This window comes from Lithobates pipiens, unplaced genomic scaffold (genome assembly GCF_037356315.1).
Source record: "Lithobates pipiens isolate NorthernLeopardFrog02 unplaced genomic scaffold, aLitPip1_a1.2 Scaffold_19, whole genome shotgun sequence".
NCBI lineage: Eukaryota > Metazoa > Chordata > Amphibia > Anura > Ranidae > Lithobates > Lithobates pipiens.
The window spans coordinates 564,620,002-564,636,829 of NW_027507764.1; the positions used below are offsets into that span (position 1 = coordinate 564,620,002).

General features: G+C 44.5%; 1 protein-coding gene across 1 annotated transcript in view; it reads right to left on the reverse strand.

The window, feature by feature from the left end:
* The window catches only part of DNAAF11 (dynein axonemal assembly factor 11), a 150,849-nt gene that overhangs the window by 55,945 nt on the left and 78,076 nt on the right, over positions 1-16,828 (reverse strand). Inside the window, exons 7-8 of the mRNA XM_077493362.1 lie at positions 8,680-8,757; positions 3,752-3,817 (exon numbers count right to left, since the gene is read on the reverse strand). Of these exons, the coding sequence (XP_077349488.1) occupies positions 3,752-3,817; positions 8,680-8,757 (144 nt within the window). The remainder of the gene's footprint in view (positions 1-3,751; positions 3,818-8,679; positions 8,758-16,828) is intronic.

Consider the following 16,828-nt stretch of genomic DNA (forward strand, 5'->3'; position numbering starts at 1 on the left):
ATATAAATGAATAGTAGTGGTAAAAAAAAAATCCCTTGTGGATTTACTTAAAGCGGAGGTCCACCCTAAAGTGGACCTTCCGCTCATCGGAACCCTCCCCCCCTCCGGTGCCACAATCGGCACCTTTCAGGGGGGAGGGGGGTGCAGTTACCTGGATAATCCAGGTAACTGCACCCACTTCCGGGACAGCTCTCTGCGGAAAGGGGCGTAACTTACGCCCCTTTCCGCAAGTGCCCGCCCCTTCCCGCAAGTGCCCCGCTGCCTGCTGGGAAACACACAGCTCCCAGAGGCAGCGGGGAGCGTCCTCATTGCGCAGCGCAATTCGCGCATGCGCAGTAGGGAACCGGGAAATGAAGCCGAAAGGCTCCATTTCCTGATTCCCATACCCAAGATGGCAGCGGCAGGACCCGACAGACGACCTAGCGATCGGCTTCGGGTGCCGACATCGCGGGCGCGCTGGGCGGGTAAGTGTCACTATTTTAAAAGTCAGCAGCTGCAGTATTTGTAGCTGCTGGCTTTTTTTTAAAAAAAAAAGGCAGAGTCCCGGTGGACTCCCGCTTTAACCTTCTTTTTTTTTTGGTTAATTCTCCTTTAAGGGGGTGTGGCAGAGGGCGTGTCCTATACCTACATACGCTTGCTAGTAGGTGTCCCTCATTCCCATCTCAAAATGTTGGGTGGTGTGGTTGGAGTCCTTTTTGCATTTTACAGATTTGCACTACAGTCCATGTAACATGGTTTCCTATGGAACACGTTCTGTAGGGCAAATCTGCAAAATGCAAAAAGCACTAAAAACGCCATAGGTGTGACTCCAGCCTTACAAGAGGTGAAAATGGCAAAAACAAATTGAAAAGCAAAAGGACTGGGAAACTTTCGCACAACTAATGCCCTATACACACGGTCGGACTTTCCGGTAGAAAAAGTCAGACGGAATCATTTCAACAGATATTCCGATCATGTGTGGGCTTCAGCTGACTTTTTTTTTTCCCGAAAATTCTGATGGACCTAGAAATAGAACATGTTTTAAATCTTTCAGACGGAATCAATTCCTATCGGGAAAACCGTTCGTCTGTATGCTGTTCTGACGGACCAAAAACGCCGCAAGGGCAGCTATTGGCTACTGGCTATTGAACTTCCTTTTTCTAGTCCCGTTGTACGTCATCGCAACGATCGGACTTTGGTGTGATCGTGTGTAGGCAAGTCCGTTTCAGCGGAATTCCGTCGGGAAAAAACGTCCATGTGTACGCAGCATAAAATGTATCTGGTCAAAAGTAAATATTAGCTGCACTCCAAAATGTAGCTCTTCTTTCTATTTTCAATTTGTCAAAAGATAAAAATTGCATACATTAACCACTTAAGGACCGAGCCTCTTTTTGAGATGTGTTGCTTACGTTAAGTTAAAAAAAAATTTTTTGCTAGAGAATTACTTAGAACCCCCCAAACATTATACTTTTTTTTTCTAACACCCTAGAGAATAAAATGGCGGTCGTTGCAATACTTTCTGTCACATCATATTTGCGCAGCGCTCTTACAAGCGCACTTTTTTGGGAAAAATACACTTTTTTGAATTAAAAAAAATAAGACAACAGTAAAATTAGCCCAATTTTTTTTTATATTGTGAAAGATGATGTTACGCCAAGTAAACTGATACCCAACATGTCACGCTTCCAAATTTTGCCCGCTAAGGGAATGGCAACAAACTTTTACCCTTATAAATCTCCATAGGTGACGTTTAAAAAATTCTACAGGTTGCATGTTTTGAGTTACAAAGGTCTAGAGCTAGAATTATTGCTCTCTTTCTGCCGATCGTGGTGATACCTCACATGTGTGATTTGAACACCATTCCATATGCGGGCGCTACTCACGTATGTGTTTGCTTCAGCAACACAAGCTCGGCAGGACAGGGTGCGTTTAAAACATTTTTTTTTCTTATTTATTTTATTTTTTATTTTTACGCAGTCTTTAAAAAAAAAAAAAAAAATTGTGTCACTTTTATTACTATAACAAGGAATGTAAACATCCGTTGTAATAGAAAAAAAGCATGACAGGTCCTCTTAAATAAGAGATCTGGGGTCAAAAAGACCTCAGATCTCATATTTACACTAAAATGCAATAAAAAAAATAAAAAGAAATACATTTTGTCATTAAAAAAAAATAAAAAAATAAAATTAAAAAAGGCCATTTAAGAGCTATGGGCGGAAGTGACGTTTTAAAGGCGCTTCCGCCCTGCAATGTTATGGAGACGGGTGGGGGCCATCTTCCCCTCACTCGTCTCCATACCCAGCAAGTAAGAGGATCCAATCTCCTCCGCCACTGCCGATGGCTCCGTTAAGCGGCAGAGGGCACCAGAGCGCAGTGGGCACCTCTCCCACCGCCGATAAAGTGAATCTTCTGCAGAGACCACTCTTATCGGAAAGTGGACCGCCGGCCGAAGAAAAGGATACCGGGGTTATGGCTAGCTAGCTGCTGCCATAACAATGATATTCCTCTTCAAAGTAAGGATGTATATCGGTGTGCGGCGTTCCGGAAGTGGTTAATGTCTAAACCCGAAACCACTCTTCTTGACGCGTTTCACCACTGCTACCTTGCTCACAAGGATATCCTTGTGAGCAAGCCAGCAGTGGTAAAACATGTCAAGGAAGGTTGTTTCGGGGGGAGACATTAACTAGGTCAATACAGGGCACCTTCACCCCCTTTCAGCCCAGGCCAATTTTCAGCTTTCAGTGCTTTCGCCCTTTGAATGACAATTACCCAGTCATGCAACACCCATATGACCCCTTTTTATCTTTTTCACACAATTAGAGCTTTCTTTTGGTGTTATGTGTAATCACCACTGGGAGGGTTTGCTAAATAATTGAAAAAAAAAGACCGAACATTAAAAAAAAAAAGAGAAAAAAAAAGTTTTTTGAAGTTGTCATTTTTTTATTCCCTTTTTTTTTTACATACTGCCAACAGTGCAGTACAGCATCGTCATATAACTGGTGTTGCAGTGATCAGGGACACTGACTGGTGACAGTATATAAAAAAAAAATACATTTTTTTTTTCGAAGATTTTATTTTTAAAATACTGTGACCAACGAGGGGGGGGGGGAAGCACTAAGAGGCTCTACTAGGCTTCAAAAAAGAGTGGACTTGGGGCGCAGAGCCCACCCGTTTTTCTGTGACAATAGCAAATGAATATTCACTATTGTCACACTCCCGGACAATCAGGAAGCGGGTTCTGAGTCACCCGATTGGCTGAAAGGACAGGCGATCCTGTTGGACGCCTAGGTGGAGTAGGAAGGAGACACACATCGGAAGCTGCCGTGATGTAGACGAGAAGGAGACGTGATAGAAGTCGTCGCCCATAGGAGCACTGCTCGCCCACAAGCTAGATGGGGTAAGTGCGGGGCTGGATGACCGATAAAAAAACACCAGCCGCCATTTTGCATGGCCACACAATGATGTTAGACAAGAAGGAGCTCAATCTTAAACTGCGCAAGCAAATTTTTTCTCTTAGACCAGTAAATCTGCAAAACTCCTTTCCACAGTTGTGGCGTCAGCGGGGGGTGTAGATAAATTCAGAAAAGTTTTAGATTTGATTCTCAGCAAACACAATATATAGGGTTATGAAAATTGGTAGCAACATAGGGCCACACACACACATTGAACTGGATAGGCAATTATGTAACAAAAGAATAATATAGAAATATTCATTTCCAACTGCCTTTGTGAACTCAAGAAAGTCATCTCATGGGGGGCATTGCACCAATACCTGTAGATGGCCAAGTCCAGGATGAACTGATTGTTCTCTTCATCGTCAACCAAGGAGAAATCCAGCCTGAGAGAGAAATGAAAAGAAAACATTGGTACAATGGGGCACTTTCTGAAGTAGAGGATATCCTCAAACTGGCAAATGTAGGGAAATGTAAAGAAATGTCAAGGCATGCCAATATAAATCCATACACAGTCATACAATATAACGTGCACCTCTGTCCCTGATCTCTTCCACTGTGGTCTGTAATGGTATAACTACACATGTCAAGTGTTCTTTCACTAAAGACCCGTACACACGTTACAAAAATCAGAAGTAAAATTTCGTCCGATGAACGATCTGCTGATTTTCGGATCGTTAGTACTGTGCTTTTGACAGCCAATTCCGTTTTTTCGTACGACAAAAGCTGGATGTGCAGACTATAACATTTTTGTTGTACGTGAACTCAACGTCTGATTTTCATTTACCATATTTATTGGTGTATAACATACATTTTTTCCCCCTTAAAATAGGGGGAAAATCGTGTTTGCGTGTTATACGCAGATATAGGCTGCCACCGAGAGGAAGGAGGGGATGAGCGCTGCCGAAATAGACAGAGCTAGTCTCTCCTGTGTACCCGGCTCGGCTCGCAGTCACACCCAGTCCCGCCCCCTGGACGGGCTCCTAGCATTGACGTCCCGGCATTGGAACGGCTTTATGTCCATCATAGGATCCGGGGCCAAGGGGCGGGACTAGGTGTGACACCAAGCCGAGTATACAGGAGATCTGGCTCTGTCTATTTCAGCAAGGCTGCAGATGGACACTGATCAGGCTGCAGTGAGGAGCAATGCTGCAGATGGGCACTGATTAGGTTGCAGTGAGGAGCAATGCTGCAGATGGGCACTAATCAGGCTGCATTGAGGAGCAAGGCTGCAAACGGGCACAGATCAGGCTGCAGATGGGCACAGACCAGGCTGCAATGATGCTGCAGATGGGCACAGATCAGGCTGCACGGATGCTGCAGATGGGCACAGATTAGGCTGCACTGATGCTGCCGATGGGCACAGATCAGGCTGCACTGATGCTGCCGATGGGGACAGATCAGGCTGCACTGATGCTGCCGATGGGGACAGATCAGGCTGCACTGATGCTGCAGATGGGCACAGATCAGGCTGCAGATGGGCACAGATTAGGCTGCAATGAGGCTGCAGATGGGCACAGATTAGGCTGCAATGAGGCTGCAGATGGGCACTAATCAGACTGCATTGATGCTCACTGACGATTATTTTGCTTCAAAAAAGTTTTTTTGCTGAAACGTCCCTCTTAAATTGGAGTGCGTGTTATACACAGGCGCGTGTTATAAATATGATAATTAGTATGTTTTTCGTTGGAAAAAAATTGTAAGAGCAAGACTATGCATGCTCAGAAACTAAGAATACATACAAAACTATTCAACACATTACGTCACTTCTGTTAAATTCTGTTGGACGATAATTTTCGTATGGTGAGTAACCTCTTCACTTTTCGACATGAGACTATCATGCCACAAAAAACGAACATTGGTCATCCGAAAATCTGATTGTGTGCATGAGGCTTAAAGGTGCGAATATCCTGGCACTACAAACCCTTTGCTTTGCTGTACCAACAAAACACACATGTGGGTCATTGCCATCTCCAGCATGTACAAGTCCCATAGTCATATCAGTAGGTCGCTGCTTCCCACAATATTAATCCATCATTAAATTGAAATAAAATTCTCCTGCTCCGAGGGGAACATTAGGTAATTACTTTGAGATATACACTACTATGTTCTCCTTATTATTTTATTATCCACTGTCTTGTTGTTTTGCATAATGGTCTATGCAATACCTTGCACTACACCCTTATTGTTTGTCTTTACTTGGTTATGGTTCTACTTTTTTTTAAATCTATCCTCACATTTCCCTCCTTTTTCTTCTCTATACCTATATAGCATCTACAATTTCTACATGGGGATATCGTTTTTGCTTACCCTTATTAGTATGATAGACAATCGGCATATTTTTACATTTTAGAGGTTTATGTTAGCCATTTTCTTTTTAGCAATATTCAGTACCACATGGAGAGTTCTCTTGGGGACCTTGTACACTTACATAGTTACATAGTAGGTGAGGTTGAAAAAAGACACAAGTCCATCAAGTCCAACCTGTATGTGCACTTTTATGTCAGTATTACATTGTATATCCTTGTATGTTGTGGTCATTCAGGTCCCCATCTAATAGTTTTTTGAAACTATTGATGCTTCCTGCTGAAACCACCGCCTGTGGAAGAGAATTTCACATCCTTGCTACTCTTACAGTAAAGAACCCTCTACACAGTTTAAGGTTAAATCTCTTTTCTTCTAATTTTAGTGAATGGCCGTGTGTGTTTTTAAATTCCCTTTAGCGGAAACGTTTTCTCCCTATTGTGGGGTCACCAGTACGGTATTTGTACATTGAAATCATATCCCCTCTTAAGCATCTCTTCTCCAGAGAGAATAAGTTCAGTGCTCACAACCTTTCCTCATAACTAATATCCTCCAGACCCTTTATTAGCTTTGTTGCCCTTCTCTGGACTCTCTCCAGTTCCAGCACATCCTTCCTAAGAACTGGTGCCCAGAACTGGATGGCATACTCCAGGTCCGGCCGGACCAGAGTCTTGTAGAGCGGGAGAATTATTGTTTTATCTCTGGAGTTGATCCCCATTTTAATGCCAACATTCTGTTTGCTTTGTTTGCAGCAGCTTGGCATTGCATGCCACTGTTGAGCCTATCATCTACTAGGACTTATCCAACTTACACATGGGCCCATATACCTCAGCTTCTGGGGCAAGAAATTTCCAGCGGTTTTTATGCTGCAGTACCACATGCTCCTCTATCCTAGCAATAAGTGAGTATCTAGGACTGGGAATATTTTTTTCCTTATATATACCTTTTTGATATTATAGTTAAAGTATATTGACATTTTTATTTTTTCTACAGACTTTTGGATGCATCTTCTCCTGATGAAGTGGTTTCACCCACGAAACGCGTTGGGAAACAGGATGCTGACAAATTTTAGGATATTAATTTGTATTTTCATCTAAAACATATTTCCAATACTTTTACTATTTTTACAAATTTTACCATATGGAGCATTATTACCCTGCCCATTGGTTACTGCAATGTGCGGTTTATCTACACATGTATCTATATGAATACCAGTCACTGCTATGTACCGCCTATTCATCTGTCTATATATACTTAGTAATATTATGTGCTGTTTAACTATCTACTTATCTAATGCATGAATTCTAACATTTTATTAATTTCATGTGTTAAAATATGTTCACATATGCCTAACACTGCAATGTGACATGACATATGTTTATGTCAATAAAAGTGTTAACCTGATTTTTACTTAGTTTTTTTTATCATATGCCTCATATAAAGTCCCAACTTTTTTCCTTTCAATACAGATTTAGGGATGGAGATGCATGCTTGTATTTCATATAAAGTCCCAGATTTCTCCCAGTTTCCATTCAATATAATTGTTCTAAAGATGTTCAGTAGGGTTGAGGTTATTCTGCTGCTCTGTGCAGACTGCTCAAGTTCCTCCACACCAAACTGGTCAAACCATATCTTTATGGAGGTGACTGTCACGGCTGGGCTCAGCCCTTAATTCTCTGAGCTGGCCGCTCAGCTGTCGGCTAATTGCCAGCTCCTATCTCTCCAAAGTTACACACCTGTTGATGATATCCTGCTCGTCAGTCCTGCCTACTTAAGGCCCCTTTCACACATGCGGACATTATGTCCGTATTTCATCCATCCGTTTGCAGATGAAATACGGACATATGTGCATTCCTATGGGATAGCGGGTGTCTGCAGATAAACATCCGCAGACACCCGCTATCGTCCGCCTCCGCTATTGTCCGATTCTGCAGACGGAGGAAAATCCTATTTTTCTATCCGTCTGCAGAGTGAATCGGATGAACACGGACAGACGGTCCATGTTCATCCGATCCCCTATAGAGGAGAGCGGAGAGCTGACAGGGCGGTTCCGGCAGAGTGTGCCGGGACCGCCCTGTTATCCGCCAGCTCAGCGGGGACAACGGAGCGATCCCCGCTGAGCAAGTGGATCATCACGGGGCGGATCATTACTGATCTGTCCCGTGTGAAAGGGGCCTTAGCCGTCCAGACCAGAGGATTTCTGCCTTCGTCTTGGTCAACATCACAGAGACTATCTCCTGCGTTCCTGTTAAAGACTTGCTTGGTCTACGTCCCTTCAGGCTCCAGATCCTGCTTGCTGTTCCACTATACTGATCCCTGACTTTCTGGCTTGGCTGACTATCTGTTCTGGTTACCGAACTCTGTCTATGTTTTGACTACGTTTGTTATATTTACTTTTTTATTAAACAAGTGTGATTTAACTGTACTTCTGTCTTGGTCTGATTCATGGTTTCTGACACTGATTTTCTGCACAGGGGCAAAGTCACTGTCATTGGTGTAACAATGTAATGCAGAGAGGGGGAAGTGAAGAAGGAGGGGGCTTCCAATGGCAGCTCTGATCGCAGACTGTGGGAGGGAGCACGGAGCTCGAGCACATGGCTGGATAAGGAGGTGAGATCAAATGGTGAGTCTGTATAAGGCAGCAGTGTGATGCAGAGTGGGGGGGGGGGGCAGAGAGCTGGAGTATTGTGTGTATAAGGCAGCAGTGTAATCCGGGGAGGGGGGCAGAGAGTTGGAGCATTGTGTTTGAGGCATGTAAAATTCATGCTACTGCTCCGCGGGATTCAAAACTGCGCCTACTGATCTAGAACATTGTTAGAATGATGGGGATCTTTATAGCTACATCACAAAAACGATGGGATCATTTCTGAGCACAATAGCCACTTATGAAAACTGGAAAAACAGATCATCTCCTGCTCCAAAACATTATTCATCAGTCACCTACTTGGGTTCATTAACATTCAGAGCGCGTCCATCAGCCATGATCAGTGTCCGTGGTGGTTTTATTTTCTTTTTATCTTCACTAGAAAATAAAAACAGTGATAATTATTTCACACACGTGGACACAGTAATAATTATATCACTAACATTTCTGACTTTTTAACATTCTTTGAGGCTTGGTAATAAGAGCATTTCAATTATAATTTGGGCAATCAAAATGATACAACTGTAACAACATCAGCACTCCTGAAACTAGGTCCCACATCTTGCTGTACACAACCCTCCGCAAAGAGAAAGCCTTGCATGCCAGGGGAATCCACTGAGTACAGAGTGGAGGTGGGTGCCAGGCAGAACATTCTAGCACCCAACAACGGAAGACATTTATCTAGCAAATTATTAACACAATTAGTTGCAAATCAGGCTGTGTCTCCTTCAGCAAAGCCTCTGCCACAAGTATACAGACCTGTGCGTCTGTATTCCTGGGCAGCCAAGTGCAACCTTTTGCAAAGTTCAAAAACAGATTTATTACTGAAGATAAAAGATTTCTGCTCTAAAATGATGCAGAATAAAGAAATGATCGGGTCAGGCTCAATGCAGTTGCAAGTGCAGACTTTTGAAAAGCCAAAAGGAGGAATTAATGACTGAAAACCTTTTAATAAATCCGTCTCCATATGCTCCTGTTTAGCCTTGCTTTGCCTTGGGACAAAATAGTGTATCTTCGGTACTTATGAAGGGTGTCATCTCCTGCCTGTCCGTGCCTGTACAGTATAGTTCTGGCTGTGATGTCATTATGCCAGTAGAGGAGCAGCATGGAATATGAAGCGTATTGAAAGGTAAGTGTCACTAAATGTCAGTTCTAAGGGAGCTATCCTAATCCCATTAACACCAACAATGGGGCACTATTCACCTCACTGGGACATTCATTAGTCCTAGTGACTACCAACTCAGAGACCTATTTTACTCTCACCTTTGTAGGGACAATTTTTTCCTACTGACCACAAACACAGGGCCATTTGTTTTTTACTCCCACTGACTGTCACCGGTCAGGACAGTGCTGAACACAAAGCAACTCTCTGACTGTATCCATTCAGGAAGTTGTCTAATACTAACCTGCCACAAAAATATATCCACCAAGCAAGGTGAGTGGCTCATTACAAGCCACTGCAAAATCCCCAGGTGGCAGTTGTGCCTCCGACCATCTTCCTGTACAAGATTAAGATAGGGTATCATCCCTGGGTTATAGAGGAACTCTACCATCTTAGTTACGTACAAGCTTCTTGCAACAGGCAAACCTTAGAGATACTGTGACTCTTAAATGATTGTCCACACTGTTAGCTTTTCCAGATGCTTTATTTGAACCATGTAAAATTATTAAAACGGTACAGCGCATTGCCAAGATCTTCTCCTTCTGTATTCACCAACCTTAGCAGAACTTTCAAAAAGCAGTGGATACAGCCCAGCCTCACCAATATCCATTCCTCCAAACACAATCCTTATTTTAGGTCATCTTCTCCAAGAGTACCTTAGGGCCTACCCCAACAGGGCATGTCTCTAATTCTTTTGGACCTTGCATAACTACACCAGACCGTTTCTTCCCATACGTCTCTCTTCTGTAACCAACCTGAGGGGATGTTACAATGGATATAAATAGTCTACGTCTATGTCTTAGCGGTAAACAAGAGGCTAATTTTTGCGGCACTTTTCGGCCTCTAGCAGGGTGCTTTTAACCCCTACCAGCAGCCAAATAAAGGGTTAAAGTGCCCACAAAGCACCGCTGCTGAATCGCTTTGCAGGCGCTTTGGCAGTGGTGCCCATTGATTTCAATGGCAGAGGGGGTGGTGGAGGAGCGGTGTATACACCGTTCCATCGCTACCTGAAGCATGCTGCTTGCAGGACTTTTTTCCTGTCCTGCACTCAGGCTTGCAGACTGGGGTGGATTGAGAGGCACTTTTCAGGCGCATTACAGGTGCTATTTTTAGCGCAAAAACACCTGAAAGGCGCACCGGGGTGAAAGGGGTCTTAAGTTAATACTTTGTTGAAGCACCTTTTGATTTTATTACAGCACTTAGTCTTTTTGGATATGCGTCTATCAGCATGGCACATCTTGACTTGGCAATATTTGCCCACTCTTCTTTGCAAAAACACTCCAAATCTGTCAGATTGCGAGGTCATCTCCTGTGCACAGACCTCTTCAGATCACCCCACAGACTTTCAATCGGATTCAGGTCTGGGCCATTCCAAAACTTTAATCTTCTTCTGGTGAAGCTATTCCTTTGTTGATTTGGATGTATGCTTTGGGTCCTTGTCTTGCTGAAAGATGAAGTTCTTCTTCATGGTCTAGCAGAATCCTGAAGGTTTTGTGCCAATATTAGCTGGTATTTGGAACTGTTCATAGTTTCCTCTACCTTGACTAAAGCCCCTGTTCCAGCTAAAGAAAAACAGCCCCAAAGCATGATGCTGCCACCACCATGCTTCGCAGTGAGTATGGTGATCTTTTAGTGATGTGCAGTGTTGTTTTTGCACCAAACATACCTTTAGAATTGTGGCCAAAAAGTTCAACTTTGGTTTCATCAGACCAAAATGCATTTTCCCACATGCTTTTGGGAGACTTCAGATGTGTTTTTGCAAAATGTAGCCAGGCTTGGATATTTTTCTTTATAAGAAAAGGTTTCCATTCTGACACTCTACCCCGTAGCCCAGACATATGAAGAATACGGGAGATTGTTGTCACATGTACCACACAGCCAGTACTTTCCAGATATTCCTGCAGCTCCTTTAATGCTGCTGTAGGCCTCTTGGCAGCCTTCCTGACCAGTTTTCTTCTCGTCTTTTTATCAATTTTGGAGGGAGGTCCAGTCACTGTTGTGTCATATTTTCTCCACTTGATGATGACTGTCTTCACTGTGTTCCATAGTATATCTAATGCCTTGGAAACTCTTTTGTACCCTTCTCCCGACTTATACTTTTTAACAATGAGATCCCTCTGATGCTTTGGAAGCTCTCTGCGAACACCTAACACTAACCCACCCCCTGATTTTAACCATTCAGTAAGATGCCTAACAGTAACCCAACCCAACCCCCAACCATAACCACTGAGGAGGGTGTGCAGCACTAACTTGACCCCTAACCATAACATTCTACAGTGTGCCTAGCACTAACCCACCTTGTGGCCATAAACATTCAGGATGATGCCGACTACCAACTGACCTCCTGACTGTAACCATTCAGAAGGATGCCTAGCACTAACCCAACCTCCAACAATAACCATTGAGGAGGGTGTCTAGCACCAAATAAACCCCTAACCATAACCATTCCAGAATGTGCCTAGCACTGACCCACCTTCTGGCCACAAACATTTAGGAGGATGCTGACCACCAACTGAGCTCCTGATGGTGACCATTCTGAAGGAAACATAAAACTAACCCTCCCCTGACTGTAACCATTCAGGAAGGTGTCTAACAGTAACCCGCACCCCTAACTGTAATCATAATCAAGGGTGCCCAACACTAACTCCTATCCGGACTGTAACCATTCAGGAGGGTGCTTAATATTAATCTGCTCCCCTGGCAATAATCATTCGGGGGGTACCTAACACTAACCTAACCCACTAACACAGGCCAGGAGTGCGTACATAGCAGGGCTGGAAACCATCCTTCCAAGTGGCAACAGAAGGAAACGTTTGCTAACTTGAAGATAACTAGAGCACATTCCTACCATATGGTCATTTATCATTATCTAAATAGCATGCCTGCCACATACTATCCTATACAATCTTCCCCGCTCATCTATTAGGAACAGACTGCAGTTCAATAGCTTGAGAAATTGCAAGTAAAGGATTTACATTTCTGTCTAAAAATATCTGCGAGCATAAAATAAATTAAAAACGGAAGAGATGGGAATGAAAACAGTGTTAGACCTATGAAATACAAAGTGATATAGAAAGCACCACCAATCATCGTACTAGTATAAATCACCAAGAATCTCGTTTTCCCAGCAGCTATTTTCCAGACAATACAAATGCTGTACAACGGCATGATTCGTCCATGTACAATGAAGAAAGAAAAAGTGATATACTCTAAGCTCTGCCAAACTCATGATATATAGTCACTATCAATACAAGTAGAATGGGGCAGAAAAGAAAGAAGAAGCACATGTGACACAATTTTAAAGTTACTTTACAATAGTCTGTACTAGATAGAGAGCCTCCTGAATGTTCTTCATGCTATAAATATATCCGCTTTACCAGGAGGATCTAAAACCCAACTCTGTCTTCCCTCTCCCCCTCTTTGCTGCATATCTGAGTGGTTTCAATCAGAGGATGAGTTTGTGTTTGACACCCTCCTAAGTGGTTACATTGGGTGGCAGGATAATGTTTGACACCCTCCTAAGTGGTTACAGTGGGTGGCAGGATAATGTTTGACACCCTCCTAAGTGGTTACAGTGGGTGGCAGGATAATGTTTGACACCCTCCTAAGTGGTTACATTGGGTGACAGGATAATGTTAGGTGGCACCCTTCTACAATAGGGCCTTCCAATACCACCTTTACGCTGACGACACCCAAATCCATTTCTCTACCCCTCAGCTCACTTCTTCAGTCATCACTAACTTAATATCAGATATATCAGTCTGGATGTCACACCACTCCCTCAAACATAATCTATCCAAAACTGAATTTATAATTTTTCTTCCCCCTTGTACCTCTTCCTCTGATCTCTCTGTCAAAATATCAGCACATCCCGCACGCCAAGGTCCTAGGTGTAGTCCTGGATTCTGAACTCTCCTTTAAGCTCCACGTCCAATCGCTGTCCAAATCTTGCCGCCTCAACCTCCGCAACATCTCCAAAATACACCCCTTTCTAACCAACCTTTCTAACACCTGGTCATCTCTTGCCTCGACTACTGCAACTCTCTTCTCATTGACTTACCTCCACATAGTCTATCAATCTACCATGAATGCTGCTGCCAGACTCACCCACCTAAACAATTGCTCTGTGTCTGCTACTCCTTTCTGTCAATCCCTCCGCTGGCTTCTGCTCACCCAACTAATTAAATTCAAAATACTATCAAACTACTTACAAAACCATCCACAACTCTTCCCCCAACTACATCACTGACCTAGTCTCAAAATACCAACCTAAACGTTCTCTTCCTTCTTCTCAAGACCTCCTGCTCTCTAACGCCCTTATCACCTCCTCCCATGCTCGCCTCCAGGACTTTTCCAGAGCCTCTCCAATCCTATGGAACCCCCACCCCAATCTGTCCGATTATCTCCTACTCTATTATCTTTTAGAGACGATCCCTGAAAACGCTTCTCTTTAGAGAAGCCTATCCTACCCACCCCTAACAACTGTATTTTCATTTTCTCCATCTGATCATCCCCCATAGCTATTACCTTCTTGTTCCAGTTGACCCTCCCTTCTAGATTGTAAGCTCTAATGAGCAGGGCCTCTGATCCCTCCTGTATTGAATTGTATTGTAACTGTTCGGTCTGCCCCCATGTTGTAAAGCCCTGCACAAACTGTTGGTGCTATATAAACCCTGTATAATAATATTATACGGTTACAGTGGGTGGAGGGTTCATGTTAGGCACCCTCCTATACAGCTACAGCGAGTGGCAGGTTAATGTACACACCCTCCTATATAGTTACAGCGAGTGGCAGGCTACTGTTAGGCACACTCCTATATATAATTCCTACTGAATTAAAATTCACGGAGGTCCGCTTAGTAAAATATCAGAGCAGAGGTCCAAATCACATGTTTGTGATAGGACTCAGATCCTTTACATCACAGCACCCTCTCCTCCTAGGCGTTCCCCCATCTCTGCAGCTGGGGAACCCAGGGGAAATTGCACATGTCCCCGACCCGCAGAGGAACACACCACACTAAAACAGCATGGTTCTTCAGCACCATGCAGCTTGGTGCCGTGCTTTTTTAAAAAAAGGGTCAGGGACTTGTTTCCCTGCATTTCTCATGGGTAGTGCAGCCCATTAAAATGAATGGGCTGACCTACCTGTGACTAGCGAAAGTAAATGCGCATGTACAGATCTGAACTGTGCCCCATATCACAATCCCATCCTTACATCGGTTGCACAGTGTCCACTGCACATCACAGTTCCCTTCACATGAAGATCCCCCCCCCCCTCACATTAGTGATCTCATACCCCCTTGACATCAACACCCTCCAACAGTACTGTCCTCAGCCCCCCCCCATTGCAGTACTCAGCTCCCCCACACAGTATTCAGCTGCCCCACATTACTGTCCTCAGCCCCCACATTACTTTCCTCGACCACCCCCCCATTACAGTACTCCGTTCCCCTGAATTACTATCCTCAGCCCCCATTACAGACCTCAGCCCCTCAATACAGTATTCAATTCCCCCACATTACTGCCCTTAGTCCCCCCCACATTACAGGCCTCAAGCCCCCATTACAGTCCTCAGCCCCCCCCCCACATTATTGTCCTCAGCCCCCCTCTTTACAGTACTCAGCCCCCCCCCACGCTATTACAGTACTTAACTTCCCCCACATTACAGTACTCAACCACCACACACATTGCAGTACTCAGCGCCTCTCCCCTCTCCCCTTTCCGACATTACATATCCCCTACCTTACACAGATGGGAGGACGGGAGGCACAGCAGATCTGAATGGAGGACAGAAAATGCAAGCTGGTGATTGGTTGCTTGGACCGCCCTTCATCTTCACAACCAATCACTGGCTTGTTTACTTTGGGCAGCTACTGCCCCCCTTTTGGCTCTCACGAGCTGAGAGAACAGGCTTCTAAATGGCGCGACCTATGCAGTTCAGGTGAGAGAGTGATTGGGGCCGGACCCGGGCCGGGGGCCACCATTTAGTGATGTCTAGCCTAGGCTATAAGAAGATTGCCAAGACCCTGAAACTGAGCTGCAGCACGGTGGCCAGGACCATACAGCGGTTTAACAGGACAGGTTCCACTTAGAACAGGCCGCGCCATGATCGACCAAAGAAGTTGAGTGCACGTGCTCAGCGTCATACCCAGAGGATTTTGGGGAAATAGATGTATGAGTGATGCCAGCATTGCTGCAGAGGTTGAAGGGGTGGGGGTTCAGCCTGTCAGTGCTCAGACCATACGCCGCACACTGTATCAAAAAGGTCTGCATGGCTGTTGTCCCAGAAGGAAGCCTCTTCTAAAGATGATACACAAGAAAGCCAGCAAACAGTTTGCTGAAGACAAGCAGACTAAAGACATGGATTACTGGAACCATGTCCTGTGGTCTGATGAGATGTGTCAAGCGTGTGTGGCGGCAACCAGGTAAGGAGTACAAAGACAAGTGTTTTGCCTACAGTCAAGCAAGATGGTGGGAGTGTCATGGTCTGGGTCTGCATGAGTACTGCCGGCACTGAGGAGCTACAGTTCATTGAGAGAACTATGAATGCCAACATCTACAGTGACATACTGAAGCAGAGCATGATCCCTTCCCTTTGGAGACTCGGCCACAGGGCAGTATTCCAACATGATAAGGACCACAAACACACCTCCAAGACAACCACTGCCTTGCTAATGAAGCTGAGGGTAAAGGTGATGGACTGGCCAAGCATGTCTCCAGACCTAAACCCTATTGATCATCTGTGGGGCATCCTCAAATGGAAGGTGGAGGAGCGTAAAGTTCTCTAACATCTACCAAAACCATGATGTCATCATGGAGGAGTGGAAGAGGACTCCAGTGGCAACCTATGAAGCTCTGGTGAACTCCATGCCCAAGAGGGTTAAGGCAGTGCTGGAAAAATAGGATTTTTTGTACACACCATAAAATCCTTTTCTCTGTAATTCATCGACCGACACAGCTCCTCTCTGTAACAAAATAGGCTGTCAGCCCTATCACTGGAGATTACTAGGCAAGTTGTAATACAACACTTCAGAACTTTTAGTTCCGCCCAGGGGGTGGTCCCTAGGCTACAAACCCCACAGCCTGCCTTAGCAGACTCAGTACGTCAACAAGCAGTATAACGTAAAGAGAAAAAGGAGGGGTGGGTGCTGTGTCGGTCGGTGAATTACAGAGAAAAGGATTTTACGGTGAGTACAAAAAATCCTATTTTCTCTTATATTCACCGACCGACACAGCTCCTCTCTAACAAAATGGGACGTCCCCAAGCAGTGCCAAACGAGGGGTGGG